The sequence below is a fragment of the Coregonus lavaretus genome (assembly GCF_964263955.1).
Source record: "Coregonus lavaretus genome assembly, chromosome: 15".
In the NCBI taxonomy this organism is placed as follows: Eukaryota; Metazoa; Chordata; class Actinopteri; order Salmoniformes; family Salmonidae; genus Coregonus; species Coregonus lavaretus.
This window is the reverse complement of record NC_140002.1, coordinates 35,533,214-35,553,801: the sequence shown is the minus strand read 5'-3', so window position 1 is coordinate 35,553,801 and position 20,588 is coordinate 35,533,214. Positions and strand designations below refer to the sequence as shown.

The window sequence follows — 20,588 nt, the reverse complement described above, 5'->3', positions numbered from 1 at the left end:
TATTATGTACAGTTCACGCATCATAAGAACTTACAGAAGGAATGTATAGGTCTAAAAAGGGCCTAAAATTGCCATTTTCATGATAAAAAAAAAAAAGATTGATACAAAATGTAAAAAGCATGTCAAACCTCCTTCCTCCCAATGTGAGAATTACCAGAACAATCTGAGATACCAAAAATATTTTGGGGTTATGCTGGCATGGAATCGCCCAATTTGTTGTTAGCAACAAATGAAATGACAGAAGCCACGGTGTTCACTGACGCTTAAAAATCTTTAGGTATTTACATTGTTATAACAGACAAGAAACCAAGTCAAAGTTGCTTTGTATTTACAGAGTACATGACAATGTTCAGATGAATTATTTCTAAAACAGACAATATTGAAAAAAACTGGAGTATCACTTTTGAAAACTACTGCACAAAATTCACATGAAGCTATGGAAAGTTTTAAAAGCCAAAATGGCCATAATTGAAGTTTGCATACAGAATCCTATGCTTCCCTTGTTCTGTTGAAAAATGATTCTTAAATCATGTATATTTTGTGTGTGTGTGTATATATTTCAACACACACACACACACAACCATGTATACAACACATGTATGTATACACATACATTTGAATATAGTGCTACTGTAGTGCAATAATAGCAAAACAAACATCTGAACAGAACTACATTTTCAAATACAGTACACAAACTAAAATTATAAAGAGTAAATAAAAGTTGCATAAAAAAAAGTTTATGCCATCATTACTGGCAAAAATAGAACGAGTTGAGTACTTTACAAGTTGGCTGGAAACGTTTCAATTTTTTCACATAATGTCAACGATAAGCCATCCCTTTTTCAATGCCAATTCAATTACTTTCAGAAAATTGTCCATTTACAAAAAATAACAATACAAATTGTATGTGCAACTTGCCCACAAAATCGGAGACTGAAAAATAATTCATTTCATGCAAATGTATGAACATCAAAAAAGCTTTCCTTTTTTTATGCAGTATACAAAGTATAGCTGCTGAGGCTGATTCTTGTTGCTGAGGGGACATGATGGGGCTAGGGGACAGGGTTAGGGTGCAGCACTGGCACTTGGTAGAGCTGGGAGGTGGACGTGTGCTTGTCAGAGGGTTCTGTTCCCTCCTGGCTCTGGGGGGTGGCAGCGGTGGTGGTTGGGGTGTTAAGGGTTTCCTTTCTAGGCTGCTTGCAGGCAAACTCTGTAATACTGAAGACAAACTGCATGCAGCCCAGCTTGACGAAGCTGCCGTGGTGGAGCAGGGCAGTGCCCTCCCAGCCTGCCCCACTGCCCCCGATCAGACTGGAGCTGCTGGCCTTGCAGTCGCAGCAGGGTCTAGAAGGATTCACCTGACACTGGCACATCACCCTCTCCTCTAGCACCATGGGCTCCCCCACCCCTTCATCTTCCTGCTTCCTCCTCTTGCAGCGCTCTGTAGGTTACAAGCATTACAAACACTCAGACCTTTAACAAACAACACCATCACCTGCCTCTGCTTTAACAACATTAGGAAACATGCCATCATGTCAGAGCATGGTCCTTTATCAAAGGTAAATGTTAATTCTTTCCTGTTTCTATAGGAGGCCATGACAAAGAGGAGCTCCACTCACTGATAATATTATGCACTTTGGAGACCAGGCTGCTGGAGGGGCTGGGGCCAGTCTTCTCAGAGAAGTCACAGGAGTACAGCACATTGTCCACCGTGGTCCCGTGTTCACTGTAGTTGAGCAGCTCATACTGCTTGGTGTTCTGATCAAGGCAGAATGAAATATTTAATTTACAGAGCAGCTTCTAAAAAGAATCCCCCAAGCAAGAAAGAATACATCTCAAACTTATTTATACTGCATTTCTTTACAGTTCACAACTTACTGTAAAATTGATTCCAATACCAAGTACAGGTTTGAATGTGAAATGACCCACTCACCTCATCATAGAAGATGCAGGCATGTTTTCCTGAAACATAATTACAATGACCATAGTTTGTAAGGCACACGTCCATGTCAGCACCTGCAAATAACAAGACATAACCTCAAGTCAGCAAAATCTGCCAGGGATGGAAGACACCTTTACATGAATAGAAGGTCCTGTTATTGGATCATGTGATATTTGGGACTGGGAGTGAATCTTACCAGTTCCTATGTACAGGCTTCTGTAGCACATACTGACAGCTCCTCCTTTCCCAGTCAAAGGACAAAACACAGCCCTGGCCTGGATATCCTTGTTTTGTGCTGAGAAAGAAAAGAACACATTATCTTCCTCACAATGCTGCAAAATACAGAACAGTCAAAGGTAACAATACAGGACAAACTAATCCATACAAGAGATTAATTTACAAACATGATAAAAAGGGGGATAGAAGTAATGGACATCAACAGAAATGGACAGAATGATAGGAGTGAAGATGGTGAGGTAAGGTTAGTGAGGGAATGGACAGAATGATAGGAGTGAAGATGGTGAGGTAAGGTTAGTGAGGGAATGGACAGAATGATAGGAGTGAAGATGGTGAGGTAAGGTTAGTGAGGGAATGGACAGAATGATAGGAGTGAAGATGGTGAGGTAAGGTTAGTGAGGGAATGGACAGAATGATAGGAGTGAAGATGGTGAGGTAAGGTTAGTGAGGGAATGGACAGAATGATAGGAGTGAAGATGGTGAGGTAAGGTTAGTGAGGGAATGGACAGTGAGTCAGTGAAGTATAAATATAGGGAATACAAAATGGTGTTGATAATGAACAAGGGTTTCTTACCTTCTGTAGGCTGGGGTTGTGGCACAGGAGGTAGGCTGATACAGCTGCTCTGTGGAGGGGAATAAGCTTTAGGCCCAAACAGCTGATGGATCCTCTGCCATGCCAGGAGTTCAATAAACTTCTCATCCAGACTACTCATCTGAATCTCTGTGGAAAATAATCATGTTGTTATTAGCAAAAAGAGAGTGAATTCAGTTAGTGTGGATCCAACTTTTCCTCACCAATTAATCAAATGTGAAACCAATCTAAATGTATGTCTTAAATCAGGTGAGACTTACCACCATGGCAGTCTGCCATAGCCTTCAGACAGCTGGACAGGTCTCCCATAGAGAAAGAGCTGGGGAGCAGAGAACCACTCCTGGTGGTCACAGCATCAAGACTGACTTTTCCATCTGCTGGTGGGGTGGAGCCCAGCTTGGTCATCCCCTTGATCTGGTATGGTGCTCTGGGTGGGGTGAGGGCACAGGTCCCCACAGTGCTGCTGCTACTGGTTAGAGCAGGGCCCTCTGTGCCTGGGGAGGGTCTGTGAGGTGGAGAGGGGCCTCTGGGGTCTGGTTTGAAGGGACTGATGGATGAGAAGGCCGTCCCTGGACAGGGTCTTAACAGGGTGTTCTCAGTCTTGACCACAGCTTCACCAGTGTGGTTGGGTAACTCCGGGCTGGAGGCTGCTGGTGTCTGAGGAACGGGCCTATCAGGACCTGAGGGCTCTCTCAGCTTGTGGAGGTTGTCCTGTCTGCAGGCCTCTGGACTCCCATTGGTCCAAGCCAGCTGCTCCAGGGGACCGTTAACATTACTGGGCCCACAGTTGTGACAAGGCTTCTCTGTACACATGCTACACTTCCCTTCCTTGAGTGCAGGCAGCCCCTGGGGGCAAACTGCTGCACTGTCAGCTTTAGGCTTGGAGGCTGGCGACTCTGTCCTGTTAGAAGTGCACACAGCACTGCCCTCTTCTGCTGTGACACAGGGTTTGATGTCGGCCTTGTCCGTTTTATCAGAGTCCCAATCGGACGACAGCTTCTGCTTGGCTGACAGATGTCTCACTATGCTGCACTGGAGTGTGATGACATCTCTGAGCCACTAGGAGAAAACACAGGAAAACAAAACACCTTCAATCAGTATTAAAGATGTGGGATTTGTTTACTCTCATGAGACATTGTATTGTGTATCACTGCTGGGTAACATGCCAGTGTCCTACCTCCTGTTGCTCATCCTCGCTGGTTAAATGCTGAGAGGGTGTAAGGTGCTGCTGAAGGGATTCTGGACTGCTGTTACAGACCAGCTCCCCGTTGCGGATCCCTGCCGGGGCAATCATGGCCGGGGGACACTTGTACTGGGACTTTATAGAATCAGGGACCTGTCGAGACACACACAAGATGGGTCTAATTACAAGATGTGACAAGAGTGACCACAGTGGTGTGTTACATGTCACCTCATCTGACAGAGGAAGCAATGCTTTAACCCACAATAATACTACAGGGACTAGCAGGCTGACCTTGAGGGTTTTCTTCAGTTGTGTGTGGGCTCCTCGGCGGACGGGGGTGTTGAGACGATGCACCCGCTGCAGGAAGTCCACCTTGACGGCATGCTGGGACATCCTGTCCTGAAACTGGTCAAACAGCTGGCAGCGACTGCTCAACGTCAGGCTCCTCTGCTTCAGCTGGGAGAGAGGGGCACAATCAGGTCAATCCCATTAAAACAACATCAATACGTTTTCAATACGTAGATGTGCGTGACCATGAAAATGCTGGCCGTACAGGCTTTCACAGACTTACCACCATGTGTTCTAAGTGATTGGGACACATCCACTTGCCCACAGGCATGGCAGTAAGAGGGGGGTTCAGACAGTCCATGTGGAAAAGGAGGGGGCAATAGTCACACTGGATTAATGGTGCCAACCTGCAGCTCCTACAACAGAGAGGAGATTCACAAAAACATGGGTTAGATTTACGACTGATATCAAACAAATAAACTGCAAAATATCCTGAAAATAGAGCTAGGGTTAGTCTGCCCTAATAGTTTAGTTGAAAGGGGAGGGGATCACTTGAGGAAGAGAGACCAATGGATTTCCAACCCACACTAACTAGGTTTCAATCCAATTGCCGACAGACTTGTTGCGGAGAAAAATCAGCGTGATGACATAGTGCACACTAAATGTAATTTCCCGCTTAAATTTTCATGTACCGAATACAAATCTAAAAAGGTCAATGTGTTTCCATCGCATTTTCAACTTTACCGATAGTCGTCACAAAAACTGTTGTGTTAAATAGCCAAATGTGCCTACTCTGGTCTTAGCACATGGGCTCTAGCCAACAGCTCGCAGATACTGTGCTGGTAGCTAGTCTACATGATGTGATTATTATGGATAAGAGCGAGAATATTTGTACTTTTCAAACGGCAGTCAAGGAGCATCAAGCATGCATATTCACCACCCTGTGAAGTTCATCATAACTTCATTAATCTGTAGCCTAGCCTAGCGGGAGGATCACACACCATATCATCGCGACTCTTAGTTTGGCATTTCCACCTCCATTTCTCACATAATACATTTTACAGACACAAAAACACCCCACCATGTTGAATGAACTAATTATCTGTCTGCATTTATAAAATTATACTGAAACTTCCTGTTTCCATCACAGCTGTCTTGATTTTTCTTTTATACAGTATGACTTTGCTCGCATAAAAACTGTGGATGGAAATGCGGTCACTGTCTGGAATCCTGGAGACCCTAAGCCAAGCCCCAACGCTCATCATTACAGAATATATAAAATGCTCAGTGAGATAGTTTGAATTCCCCCTTCTCTCTGGCTGGCCATGTGGTTCTGCATTCTGTGGTATTCCTGACATACCCAAGGCTCTGATGCCAGCCCATAAAGGCACTCTAGGGGTAGTAAATAACACATAGCAACAACACTACAGAATAACATTTTGGTGCCTCTGAAAAAAGGTCAGGACAAACCCCTCTAAAGAATAAAAAAAATGGTTTGGTCAGTCGAGGCAGCAGTTTAATATATCTCCCCCGCAAACCCTGATCAAATAACTGGCTTTAAGACTCTCAGTCTCGCAACCCAATACCATGGGAAATGTTAGCAAAAAATAATAAGGCAAAGATTACTTGATATCATGGATCTAGTAACTGTCTCTCATTAAAACCCAAGCCATGCTTTCTGAAAGATGATAGTCTGGATAATGTTACATCTCCCTCTGTGGTTTACCCTCTCTCTCCACCTTTCCTCTCTAATCGGAGACTGTACTATTTTCCTAGCAATTATGGCTCATCTTTCCACAGGCAATTGGAGTCCTATAATGGTCCACTGGTTACTCTCCGGAATGCTTTACTTAGCCCTGCCAGAGAAGATGGCGCTGCATTCAAAATAATAAAATGTATATTGTAGGATTGGGCGATATACCATTTATACAGTATACGAAATACAGTATTTCGAAATACAGACGGTATGATTTTAATTACTGTAAAAAAATAAAAAAGTATACACATACATACATACATACATACATACATACATACATACATACACACATACATACACACATACATACATACACACATACATACATACATACATACATACATACATACATACAGTGGGGAGAACAAGTATTTGAAACACTGCCGATTTTGCAGGTTTTCCTACTTACAAAGCATGTAGAGGTCTGTAATTTTTATCATAGGTACATTTCAACTGTGAGAGACGGAATCTAAAACAGAAATCCAGAAAATCACATTGTATGATTTTTAATTAATTTGCATTTTATTGCATGACATAAGTATTTGATCACCTACCAACCAGTAAGAATTCAGGCTCTCACAGACCTGTTAGTTTTTCTTTAAAAAGCCCTCCTGTTCCCCACTCATTACCTGTATTAACTGCACCTGTTTGAACTCGTTACCTGTATAAAAGACACCGGTCCACACACTCAATCAAACAGACTCCAACCTCTCCACAATGGCCAAGACCAGAGAGATGTGTAAGGACATCAGGGATAAAATTGTAGAACTGCACAAGGCTGGAGTGGGCTACAGGACAATAGGCAAGCAGCTTGGTGAGAAGGCAACAACTGTTGGTGCAATTATTAGAAAATGGAAGACGTTCAAGATGACGGTCAATCACCCTCGGTCTGGGACTCCATGCAAGATCTCACCTCGTGGGGCATCAATGATCATGAGGAAGGTGAGGGATCAGCCCAGAACTACACGGCAGGACCTGGTCAATGACCTGAAGAGAGCTGGGACCACAGTCTCAAAGAAAACCATTAGTAACACACTACGCCGTCATGGATTAAAATCCTGCAGCGCACGCAAGGTCCCCCTGCTCAAGCCAGGCCCGTCTGAAGTTTGCCAATGACCATCTGGATGATCCAGAGGAGGAATGGGAGAAGGTCATGTGGTCTGATGAGACAAAAATAGAGCTTTTTGGTCTAAACTCCACTCGCTGTGTTTGGAGGAAGAAGAAGGATGAGTACAACCCCAAGAACACCATCCCAACCGTGAAGCATGGAGGTGGAAACATCATTCTTTGGGGATGCTTTTCTGCAAAGGGGACAGGACGACTGCACCGTATTGAGGGGAGGATGGATGGGGCCATGTATCGTGAGATCTTGGCCAACAACCTCCTTCCCTCAGTAAGAGCATTGAAGATGGGTCGTGGCTGGGTCTTCCAGCATGACAACGACCCGAAACACACAGCCAGGGCAACTAAGGAGTGGCTCCGTAAGAAGCATCTCAAGGTCCTGGAGTGGCCTAGCCAGTCTCCAGACCTGAACCCAACAGAAAATCTTTGGAGGGAGCTGAAAGTCCGTATTGTCCAGCGACAGCCCCGAAACCTGAAGGTTAAGGAGAAGGTCTGTATGGGGGAGTGGGCCAAAATCCCTGCTGCAGTGTGTGCAAACCTGGTCAAGACCTACAGGAAACGTATGATCTCTGTAATTGCAAACAAAGGTTTCTGTACCAAATATTAAGTTCTGCTTTTCTGATGTATCAAATACTTATGTCATGCAATAAAATGTAAATTAATATCTTAAAAATCATACAATGTGATTTTCTGGATTTTTTTAGATTCCGTATCTCACAGTTGAAGTGTACCTATGATAAAAATTACAGACCTCTACATGCTTTGTAAGTAGGAAAACCTGCAAAATCGGCAGTGTATCAAAATCTCCCCACTGTGTGTGTATATATATATATATATATATATATATATATATATATATATATATATATATATATATATATATATATATATATATATATATATATATATATATATATATATATATATATATATATATATATATATATATATATATATATATATATACATATATATACACACACAGCTCAAAAAAACTAAAGGGAACACAAAAATAACACATCCTAGATCTGAATGAATTAAATAATCTTATTAAATACTTTTTTCTTTACATAGTTGAATGTGCTAACAACAAAATCACACAAAAATTATCAATGGAAATCAAATTTATCAACCCATGGAGGTCTGGATTTGGAGTCACCCTCAAAATTAAAGTGGAAAACCACACTACAGGCTGATCCAACTTTGATGTAATGTTTTAAGGACAAGTCAAAATGAGGCTCAGTAGTGTGTGTGGCCTCCACATGCCTGTATGACCTCCCTTCAACGCCTGGGCATGCTCCTGATGAGGTGGCAGATGGTCTCCTGAGGGATCTCCTCCCAGACCTGGACTAAAGCATCCGCCAACTCCTGGACAGTCTGTGGTGCAATGTGGCGTTGGTGGATGGAGCGAGACATGATGTCCCAGATGTGCTCAATTGGATTCAGGTCTGGGGAACAGGCGGGCCAGTCCATAGCATCAATGCCTTCCTCTTGCAGGAACTGCTGACACACTCCAGCCACATGAGGTCTAGCATTGTCTTGCATTAGGAGGAACCCAGGGCCAACCGCACCAGCATATGGTCTCACAAGGGGTCTGAGGATCTCATCTCGGTACCTAATGGCAGTCAGGCTACCTCTGGCGAGCACATGGAGGGCTGTGCGGCCCCCCAAAGAAATGCCACCCCACACCATGACTGACCCACCGCCAAACCGGTCATGCTGGAGGATGTTGCAGGCAGCAGAACGTTCTCAACGGTGTCTCCAGACTCTGTCAAGTCTGTCACGTGCTCAGTGTGAACCTGCTTTCATCTGTGAAGAGCACAGGGCGCCAGTGGGGAATTTGCCAATCTTGGTGTTCTCTGGCAAATGCCAAATGTCCTGCACGGTGTTGGGCTGTAAGCACAACCCCCACCTGTGGACGTCGGGCCCTCATACCACCCTCATGTAGTCTGTTTCTGACCGTTTGAGCAGACACATGCACATTTGTGGCCTGCTGGAGGTCATTTTGCAGGGCTCTGGCAGTGCTCCTCCTTGCACAAAGGCGGAGGTAGCAGTCCTGCTGCTGGGTTGTTGCCCTCCTACGGCCTCCTCCACGTCTCCTGATGTACTGGCCTGTCTCCTGGTAGCGCCTCCATGCTCTGGAACACTACGCTGACAGACACAGCAAACCTTCTTGCCACAGCTCGCATTGATGTGCCATCCTGGATGAGCTGCACTACCTGAGCCACTTGTGTGGGTTGTAGACTCCGTCTCATGCTACCACTAGAGTGAAAGCACCGCCAGCATTCAAAAGTGACCAAAACATCAGCCAGGAAAAGTGGTCTGTGGTCACCACATGCAAAACCAGTCCTTTATTGGGGGTGTCTTGCTAATTGCCTATAATTTCCACCTGTTGTCTATTCCATTTGCACAAGAGCATGTGAAATGTATTGTCAATCAGTGTTGCTTCCTAAGTGGACAGTTTGATTTCACAGAAGTGTGATTGACTTGGAGTTACATTGTGTTGTTTAAGTGTTCCCTTTATTTTTTTGAGCAGTATATATACATATATATATATACATACACACACATACATACACATACATACATACATACACATATGTACCGTACCAGTCAAACGTTTGGACACCTACTCATTCCAGGGTTTTTATTTTTATTATTTTCTAAATTGTAGAATAATAGTGAAGACATCAAAACTATGAAGTAACACATATGGAATCATGTAGTAACCAAAAAAGTGTTAAACTAATCAACATATTTTATATTTGAGATTCTTCAAAGTAGCCACCCTTTGCCTTGATGACAGCTTTGCACACTGTTGGCATTCTCTCAACCAGCTTCATGAGGTAGTCACCTGGAATGCATTTCAATTAACAGGTGTGCCTTGCTAAAAGTTAATTTGTGGAATTTATTTCCGTCTTAATGCGTTTTAGCCAATCAGTTGTGTTGTGACAAGGTAGGGGGGTATACAGAAGATAGCCCTATTTGGTAAAAGACCAAGTCCATATTATGGCAATAACAGCTCAAATATGCAAAGAGAAACGACAGTCCATCATTACTTTAAAGACATGAAGGTCAGCCAATACAGAACATTTCAAGAACTTTGAAAGTTTCTTCAAGTGAAGTCGCAAAAACCATAAAGCGCTATGATGAAACTGGCTCTCATGAGGACCGCCACAGGAATGGAAGACCCAGAGTTACCTCTGCTGCAGAGGATAAGTTCATTAGTTACCAGCCTCAGAACTTGTAGCCCAGATAAATGCTTCACAGAGTTGAAGTCAGAGACACATCTCAACGCGGCAGGTAGCTTAGAGGTTAAGAGCGTTGTGCCAGTAACCGAAAGGTCGCTGGTTCTAATCCCCGAGCAAACTAGGTGAAAAATCTGTCGATGTGCCCTTGAGCAAGGCACTTAACCCTAATTGCTCCTGTAAGTCGCTCTGGATAAGAGCGTCTGCTAAATGACAAAAAAAAAAAAAAAAAAAAAACATCAACTGTTCAGAGGGGACTGTGTGAATCAGGCCTTCATGGTCGAATCACTGAAAAGAAACCACTACTAAAGGACACCAATAAGAAGAAGAGACCTGCTTGGGCCAAGAAACACGAGCAATGGACATTAGGCCGGTGGAAATGTGTCCTTGGGAGTCCAAATTTGAGATTTTTGGTTCCAACCGCCGTGTCTTTGTGAGACGTGGTGTGGGTGAACGAATGATCTCCGCATGTGTAGCTCCCACCGTAAAGCATGGAGGAGGAGGTGTTATGGTCTGGGGGTGCTTTGCTGCTGACACGGTCTGTGATTTATTTAGAATTCAAGGCACACTTAACCAGCATGGCTACCACAGCATTCTGCAGCGATACACCATCCCATCTGGTTTGTGCTTAGTGGGACTATCATTTGTTTTTCAACAGGACAATGACCCAACAAACCTCCAGGCTGTGTAAGGGCTATTTTGCCAAGAAGGAGCGTGATGGAGTGCTGCATCAGATGACCTGGCCTCCACAATCCCCCGACCTCAACCCAATTGAGATGGTTTGGGATGAGTCAGAAGGCAGAGTGAAGGGAAAGCAGCCAACAAGTGCTCAGCATATGTGGGAAGTCCTTCAATACTGTAGCAAATGCATTCCAGGTGAAGCTGGTTGAGAGAATGCCAAGAGTGTGCAAAGCTGTCATCAAGGCAAAGGGTGGCTATTTGAAGAATCTCAAATATAAAATATATTTTGATTTGTTTAACACTTTTTTGGTTACTACATGATTCCATGTGTTATTTCATAGTTTGATGTCTTCACTATTATTCTACAATATATTCTGTAGAAAATAGTAAAAATAAAGAAAAACCATTGAATGAGTAGGTGTATATATATACACTGCTCAAAAAAATTAAGGGAACACTTAAACAACACAATGTAACTCCAAGTCAATCACACTTTTGTGAAATCAAACTGTCCACTTAGGAAGCAACACTGATTGACAATACATTTCACATGCTGTTGTGCAAATGGAATAGACAACAGGTGGAAATTATAGGCAATTAGCAAGACACCCCCAATAAAGAAGTGGTTTTGCATGTGGTGACCACAGACCACTTCTCAGTTCCTATGCTTCCTGGCTGATGTTTTGGTCACTTTTGAATGCTGGCGGTGCTTTCACTCTAGTGGTAGCATGAGACAGAGTCTACAACCGACACAAGTGGCTCAGGTAGTGCAGCTCATCCAGGAGGGCACATCAATGCGAGCTGTGGCAAGAAGGTTTGCTGTGTCTGTCAGCGTAGTGTTCCAGAGCATGGAGGCGCTACCAGGAGACAGGCCAGTACATCAGGAGACGTGGAGGAGGCCGTAGGAGGGCAACAACCCAGCAGAAGGACTGCTACCTCCGCCTTTGTGCAAGGAGGAGCAGGGGGAGCACTGCCAGAGCCCTGCAAAATGACCTCCAGCAGGCCACAAATGTGCATGTGTCTGCTCAAACGGTCAGAAACAGACTCCATGAGGGTGGTATGAGGGCCCGATGTCCACAGGTGGGGGTTGTGCTTACAGCCCAACACCGTGCAGGACGTTTGGCATTTGCCAGATAACACCAAGATTGGCAAATTCGCCACTGGCGCCCTGTGCTCTTCACAGATGAAAGCAGGTTCACACTGAGCACGTGACAGAGTCTGGAGACGCCGTGGAGAACGTTCTGCTGCCTGCAACATCCTCCAGCATGACCGGTTTGGCGGTGGGTCAGTCATGGTGTGGGGTGGCATTTCTTTGGGGGGCGCACAGCCCTCCATGTGCTCGCCAGAGGTAGCCTGACTGCCATTAGGTACCGAGATGAGATCCTCAGACCCCTTGTGAGACCATATGCTGGTGCGGTTGGCCCTGGGTTCCTCCTAATGCAAGACAATGCTAGACCTCATGTGGCTGGGGTGTGTCAGCAGTTCCTCCAAGAGGAAGGCATTGATGCTATGGACTGGCCCGCCCGTTCCCCAGACCTGAATCCAATTGAGCACATCTGGGACATCATGTCTCGCTCCATCCACCAACGCCACGTTGCACCACAGACTGTCCAGGAGTTGGCGGATGCTTTAGTCCAGGTCTGGGAGGAGATCCCTCAGGAGACCATCCGCCACCTCATCAGGAGCATGCCCAGGCATTGTAGGGAGGTCATACATAGACCCATGGGGCGGCGCACAATTGGCTCAGCGTCGTCCAGGGTAGGGGAGGAAATGGCTGGCAGGGAGGTAGCTCAGTTGGTAGAGCATGGCGTTTGCAACGCCAGGGTTGTGGGTTCGATTCCCACGGGGGGCCAGTATAAAAAAATACAAATTTAAAAAATAAAAAAAAATTCTAAAAAATTATAATGTATGCACTCACTAACTGTAAGTCGCTCTGGATAAGAGCGTCTGCTAAATGACTAAAATGTAAATGTAAATGTAAATACAGGCACGTGGAGGCCACACACACTACTGAGCCTCATTTTGACTTGTTTTAAGGACATTACATCAAAGTTGGATCAGCCTGTAGTGTGGTTTTCCACTTTAATTTTGAGGGTGACTCCAAATCCAGACCTCCATGGGTTGATACATTTGATTTCCATTGATAATTTTTGTGTGATTTTGTTGTCAGCACATTCAACTATGTAAAGAAAAAAGTATTTAATAAGATTATTTCATTCATTCAGATCTAGGATGTGTTATTTTAGTGTTCCCTTTATTTTTTTGAGCAGTATATATATCACACACACAGCGCCCCTTGTGTGCACTTCCAGTAATACCGTATACCCCTGTACGGTACAGAAACGGTATGATGTATGAAAATCTTGATAACGTCCAACCTTAGTATATTGTACATTTTCATAGTAAATCATGCAATTATTTCAATGCCTTTTTCATGAGTGTAAACAGCTGTGAAATAGTGTGTGATCTGCATATAATTGGATAACATATCTCCTTTACGGATTTGTTTTCAAAGCCTAGTAATGTACAGTGGGGAAAAAAAGTATTTAGTCAGCCACCAATTGTGCATGTTCTCCCACTTAAAAAGATGAGAGAGGCCTGTAATTTTCATCATAGGTACACGTCAACTATGACAGACAAAATGAGGAAAAAAAATCCAGAAAATCACATTGTAGGATTTTTTATGAATTTATTTGCAAATTATGGTGGAAAATAAGTATTTGGTCAATAACAAAAGTTTCTCAATACTTTGTTATATACCCTTTGTTGGCAATGACACAGGTAAAACGTTTTATGTAAGTCTTCACAAGGTTTTCACACACTGTTGCTGGTATTTTGGCCCATTCCTCCATGCAGATCTCCTCTAGAGTAGTGATGTTTTGGGGCTGTCGCTGGGCAACACGGACTTTCAACTCCCTCCAAAGATTTTCTATGGGGTTGAGATCTGGAGACTAGCTAGGCCACTCCAGGACCTTGAAATGCTTCTTACGAAGCCACTCCTTCGTTGCCCGGGCGGTGTGTTTGGGATCATTGTCATGCTGAAAGACCCAGCCACGTTTCATCTTCAATGCCCTTGCTGATGGAAGGAGGTTTTCACTCAAAATCTCACGATACATGGCCCCATTCATTCTTTCCTTTACACGGATCAGTCGGCCTGGTCCCTTTGCAGAAAAACAGCCCCAAAGCATGATGTTTCCACCCCCATGCTTCACAGTAGGTATGGTGTTCTTTGGATGCAACTCAGCATTATTTGTCCTCCAAACACGATGAGTTGAGTTTTTACCAAAAATTTATATTTTGGTTTCATCTGACCATATGACATTCTCCCAATGATCTTCTGGATCATCCAAATGCACTCTAGCAAACTTCAGACGGGCCTGGACATGTACTGCCTTAAGCAGGGGGAAACGTCTTGCACTGCAGGATTTGAGTCCCTAGCGGCGTAGTGTGTTACTGATGGTAGGCTTTGTTACTTTGGTCCCAGCTCTCTGCAGGTCATTCACTAGGTCCCCCCGTGTGGCTCTGGGATATTTGCTCACCGTTCTTGTGATCATTTTGACCCCACGGGGAGAGATCTTGCGTGGAGCCCCAGATCGAGGGAGATTATCAGTGGTCTTGTATGTCTTCCATTTCCTAATAATTGCTCCCACAGTTGATTTCTTCAAACCAAGCTGCTTACCTATTGCAGATTCAGTCTTCCCAGCCTGGTGCAGGTCTACAATTTTGTTTTTGGTGTCCTTTGACAGCTCTTTGGTCTTGGCCATAGTGGAGTTTGGAGTGTGACTGTTTGATGTTGTGGACAGGTGTCTTTTATACTGATAACAAGTTCAAACAGGTGCCATTAATACAGGTAACGAGTGGAGGACAGAGGAGCCTCTTAAAGAAGAAGTTACAGGTCTGTGAGAGCCAGAAATCTTGCTTGTTTGTAGGTGACCAAATACTTATTTTCCACCATAATTTGCAAATAAATTCATAAAAAATCCTACAATGTGATTTTCTGGAAAAAAAATTCTCAATTTGTCTGTCATAGTTGACGTGTACCTATGATGAAAATTACAGGCCTCTCTCATCTTTTTAAGTGGGAGAACTTGCACAATTGGTGGCTGACTAAATACTTTTTTCCCCCACTGTATGTAACATCTGGTGCCCAAAAATCCCAGTTAGTTAAAAGAAAGGCACTGATATTTGGTTATTAAAACATTGTTGTCCGTACCTGCCACAGGGATAGCAGACCTTCACTGGTAGTGGGACCAGCCCATTGTGGTCCAGCTCATGCTGCGGTCGCTTCACATTCTTTCCTGTCATCTCATCTCTCCTTCTTTTTTTACTGGTTCCTGGAAGTGCAGTTGTGCAGGTGAGCTCATTAGGGAGCTGGAACTGTGTGGGGTTCCTCTCCATGGCAGCAGCGATCAGAAGATCAAAGGGCCTCTTGAGGTGTGGGGTGGAGCTCTCGTGCTCCGAGCCCTGGGAGTCGTCCTCCACGTCTAGCATGTCATCATCCATGTCATTCTGCTCCGAGGGCGTGGCGGTGTCTGTGGAGGCGGTGGAGGTGGGGGTGTTGGGTCTGCTGCTGGGCCTCCTCTCCAGGAGACGGACCTGGGCCACAGCTGCAGCCCTCAAGCCTGTGGTGCCTCCTACTGCTGCCGTGGGGTCCAGCCTCAGGGTGCCTGGGGCCAGCTCTAACTCTGCTGCAGGGGAGGGAGACTGCTTAGACAACTGGCGCTCCAGCAGACCATTAATCTGCTCCTTCTTTAGCTCCCGCTTCTATGACACAAGAAACACAATATGTTAACAGTCTGAACAGCCCTGGTTACACTAGTCTCACCAAACTATTTTTGATTTTTATTAGGGTCTCCATTAGCCGACGCCAATGGCGACAGCTAGTCAGTCTTACTAGGGTCTGACGTATAACAAAAAAGACATTACAGACAAGACTTTACAATTTATATAAATTAAAAAATATTAACATGTGTGCTCATCTAACAGTTACACATACACTATATATACAAAAGTATGTGGACACCCCTTCAAATTAGTGGATTTGGCTATTTCAGCCACACCAGTTGCTGACAGGTGTATAAAGTCGAGCACACAGCCATGCAATCTCCATAGACAAACATTGGTAGTAGAATGGCCATACTGAAGAGCTGTGACTTTCAACGTGGCACCGTCACAGGATGCCACCTTTCCAATAAGTCAGTTCGTAAAATGTCTGCCATGCTAGAGCTGCCCCGGTCAACTGTAAGTGCTGTTATTGTGAAGTGGAAACGTCTAGGAGCAACAACAGCTCAGCCGCAAAGTGGTAGGCCACACAAGCTCAGAGAACAGGACTGCCGAGTGCTGAAGCGTGTAGCGTGTAAAAATAATCTGTCCTCAGTTGCAACACTCACTACAGAGTTCCAAACTGCCTCTCGAAGCAACGTCAGCACAAGAACTGTTCGTCGGGAGCCTCATGAAATGGGTTTCCATGGCCGAGTAGCCGCACACAAGCCTAAGATCACCATGCACAATGCCAATCGTCGGCTGGAGTGGTGTAAAGCTCACCGCCATTGGACTCTGGAACAGTGGAAACACGTTCTTTGGAGTGATGAATCACGCTTCACCATCTGGCAGTCCGACGGACAAATCTGGGTTTGGCGGATGCCAGGAGAACGCTACCTGCCCGAATGCATAATGCCAACTGTAAAGTTTGGTGGAAGAGCAATAATGGTCTGGGGCTGTTTTTCATTGTTTGGGCTAGGCCCCTTAGTTCCAGTGAAGGGAAATCTTAATGCTACAGCATATAATGACATTCTAGACGATTATGTGCTTCCAACTTCTTGGCAACAGTTTGGGGAACGCCTTTTCCTGTTTCAGCATGACAATGCCCCTGTGCACAAAGCGAGGTCCATACAGATTTTTTTTTTTTTTTTTTTGAGATCGGTGTGGAAGAACATGACTGGACTGCACAGAGCCCTGACCTCAACCCCATCGAACACCTTTGGGATTAATTGGAACGTCGACTGCGAGCCAGGCCTAATCGCCCAGCATCAGTGCCCAACCTCACTTATGCTCGTGGCTGAATGGAAGCAAGTCCCTGCTGCAATGTTCCAACATCTAGTGAAAAGCCTTCCCAGAAGAGTAGAGGCTGTTACAGCAGCAAAGGGGGGAACAACTCCATATTTGGTCATGTAGTGTACATATCAGTACATACACACAAAAAGTAGGTCACTTATCCAGATAAATGAAGCTGTCATCATAACACTTCACAAACAAAAGGTTATTCCTCCCATGTTTTATCAGAGACTTGACTCACCTTCCTGCGCACCATGCAGCGATGACACATCCAGTCTCCAGGGGGCAGCATCTCCTTACTCAGGGGTGGGTTGCTGCAGGTTCAACACAAGCATTAGCAAAAAAGCTGGCAAGGGAGTTCAATGCAAATCAGCAATTGATAACGTCCAATGCCCTCACAATGTAACCTGGTTTACAAGTTCCAGAGGTATGGCGTTTAAGGCCATTTTCCTACATTGAAATAACTGTGGAAATGCTAGACCTGTAGCTGATGAAAGCCAGGTGAGAGGGAATGAATTCAAAGGGCTCTTTTTGGGCAGAGTGCCAAGGCCCCTGGGCATAGTCTCGCAGTTCTGTGGCAAAGGTGGGTGCTGAATCTATTGAAAAGGCTGTTGGTCCAAAACCAACATCGATTCATTCAAGCTTTCCAAGAAAGACTGCAGTGATGCAAAAAGAGGAGCACTATCAGAATAAATAAACAATTCACTTTCCTCAGCAAAAACCTTTCATGCTCTATGAAACCGTTGTGGCAACAGTCAAAGGGCGTTGATAACACTGTCCTAGAAGCAAAACAATTAAAAAAATAAACTCTGCCCAACTCATTGGCAAAAATCCCATACTATAGTCCAGGCTATGAGTAGAAAGGCCCCTGCCTTTAAAATACCATGGTTAATGATTATTCATGCCGTCAATGTGGCTGCACAGCCAGGTTCCCTGAGCTCCTCACTGCCTCAGTAGAAAGCTTGACTAAACCTCGCCAACATCTGCAAGCTCATTAAATACTGGAAATGGCTGTTAGGAGAGGAGTAAGTGGTGTGTGGACTAGAGAATTAGCTAAACGCATGCCAAAAATATGTCATCCTTGACTTTAGAGAAACATGGCTAAGAAGCTGAAACATGGCAGTTGCTACGTGCAGAATTTAGTGCAGACATGTTATCTGCAGAGAAAATGGTCAACAACACAAGCTACAGTTGTTATATACAAGTACAATGCTACAGAGTTTTAACATGTAGACCTAACCAATAGGGTGTCAGAATAAGAAAGTCTCACCATGTAGAAAAACAGAGCTACAGCGCCACAATGTGGCAAAGACTGTGCATTAGATTAGCTGACAATAGTTAGCAGGAGTTTGGTCTGTCAGTAGTCAACTGCTACCCAAAAAGTCTACCACAAATGCTACCTTGCACATTGGTAGCAACACCGGGAAGTCATTACTGTAAATGGAAAGATATTAATCATAAACATACCAGCACTGTAGATGAAAGGCGGCGGGACAATGATCACAACAGAGGAGGTCGCCTCCCTCTCTGCAACTGTCACAGGTGTCGTGATTCGTGGCTCTCCCTGCTCTCCGTGCGTTTTTATCTGGTTTCCGACTTCTTTTTTCTCCATCTTCAGACTTGGGAGGTGCGAGCAATGCTTGGATTTGCTACAAAGTATCAGCAAACGAGTACAGGGATACATCTGATTATCTACATTGTTGCACAGTATCTACTGTAGTGTCAAGTCTGCCACACAACAACAAACCAAATGTAATGAGCTAGTTACAATGTAACACTTTCTGTCAATGGTTTGACTTGATATTTTTTGGTGACATGACTTCTGGCAGAGGTTAGCTAGAGAGAGCAATGGCGTCCTGCAGAGTTAGCTAGAGAGCTAGCTACAAACGTTGCACTGCCACTGGGCCCTAACCAACTAGTGAGCTACCTAGCAAGCTTCTACTAGAAACAAAAAAGAGAACAGAAAACGTGTATTTTCTCATCATGATAGTAAGGCACTTAACCCTAATTGCTCATGTAAGTCGCTCTGGATAAGAGCGTCTGCTAAATGACTAAAAATGTAACAGTAAAGGCTTTACCTGCATAAGACCACCAGAAGTGTCAAGATCGTAGACAATCGTTGGGGTCTCCATTTTATCCCACATTCAAACACAGCCGAAGTGAGCAAGCAATCAGCTCTGTTTAACGAATACTTCAAGCAATGTCTGACAAGAGGCGATATTTCCTAAAACAACACTGTCTTGAAAAAAAACAAGTTCCTATTGGTTAGTTTGCTAATTATTAGCTAATGGTGAACACAATGTTGTTTCCCAGGAAGGGCCAATCTAACGCCTCCCTTCAGTTCAAAGACGAAGAGTATTTTCTTCATGAAATCCTTAGCTAGCTAGCTTGGTTATCCTTAATAGTTTATATGCTGCTTCGTTGTCCCAACCGTGTAATGCAAAAATACAAAAAAGTATTCCTCTTGTTGCCAAATTGGAGAAAAGATAAGGTAGAATACTACAGATATTCGGCTTTTGGACTTACTATTGAGGCCTAGCTTTGTACATGGTGGTGCTTGTCCCTACGCCTGTGGTTGAAGCTAACGTTAGCTATGATGCTGTTTATAGAGGCAGAGGCATATCTGTTCCCTTCCATATTAAATAAGGCTATAAAATAACACACTCTTACAACTATATCTCACATACCTGACATATACTTGCAAATAGATGAAGTATTGTCCTTGTATATGGGGGGAAAATAGCGCCGAAACTATAGCTAGCTAAATGGTTATTGTTGTTATGAAGAAATGCTAGCTAGCTAAGCATCACCCCTGATACTGCTTCCTTCAGCCTCACCATGGAGTTGGCGCAAATTTACGTAGGACGTTTTGAGCATGCGCTCTACAACCGCGCTCTCATCTTGGTAGAGGCAAAAATGGGCGTTTCGGATAACAGTTTGAGCTTTGGGTACAAAGAGCACGATAACCTAGAAAATAATATAAATATTGTCATCCGTGGAAATAGTTGTCATAAACCATATCAGGAATGTGGTTGTTCTGTTAGGGTGAACACCGATTGCAAGCGTATTGCCTTTGGTAACTGTAACTGGCCAGAAAACAAACGACTACTCGTTCCCTTGTTCCAATGGTAAATCTGCATCCTTCTATTTGTCCTTCCGACGAGGGGGTAGCCTAGGCCCAAGACAAATTCCAGTCAATCGTCCTATTGACTATTCCTAGGAATCATCATCAAGGTGTTGCCCTTTTCAATTTTAATTAAGGGAAATCATGGAATAAATTAGAAATGGACCAATTATATTTATGAGGATTTATTTAAATTTGTGAAAATTATAATTTCCATAAAGGCCTACATTCAATAACCTGTCCCAACAATCTTCCTAAATGTATTTTCCTTACCTCTATTCACTCAAAGTCACAGAGAGAAATCTGAATATGGGCAGCCCTAATAGCGTTAGTTTACTCACCTTACCTGGTATATTAA

At 44.1% G+C, this 20,588-nt stretch overlaps 1 protein-coding gene across 1 annotated transcript; it reads right to left on the bottom strand.

Moving 5' to 3' along the window:
* Positions 1–254: 254 nt before the first annotated feature.
* LOC311141998 (PHD finger protein 12-like) lies at positions 255–19,946 on the bottom strand. The gene is made up of 13 exons (XM_084177544.1): positions 19,185–19,946; positions 18,574–18,755; positions 17,348–17,420; positions 15,266–15,816; positions 4,526–4,658; positions 4,246–4,410; positions 3,949–4,107; positions 3,032–3,830; positions 2,754–2,900; positions 2,139–2,237; positions 1,934–2,016; positions 1,620–1,758; positions 255–1,441 (listed from the first exon to the last, which is right to left on the bottom strand). Exons 1-13 carry the CDS (start codon positions 19,248–19,250, stop codon positions 1,053–1,055), a joined length of 2,985 nt encoding a protein of 994 aa, XP_084033670.1. The 5' UTR covers positions 19,251–19,946; the 3' UTR covers positions 255–1,052.
* Between the last annotated feature and the right edge of the window lie 642 nt (positions 19,947–20,588).

Coding starts and splice junctions, on each gene's coding strand:
- LOC311141998 (XM_084177544.1), bottom strand. CDS start 19,250: ATGTGGGATAAAATGGAGACCCCAACGATTGTCTACGATCTTGACACT. Junction 18,756..19,184: donor CTTCTGGTGGTCTTATGCAG/GTAAAGCCTTTA, acceptor GATACTTTGTAG/CAAATCCAAGCATTGCTCGC. Junction 17,421..18,573: donor GCCTTTCATCTACAGTGCTG/GTATGTTTATGA, acceptor TTGAACCTGCAG/CAACCCACCCCTGAGTAAGG.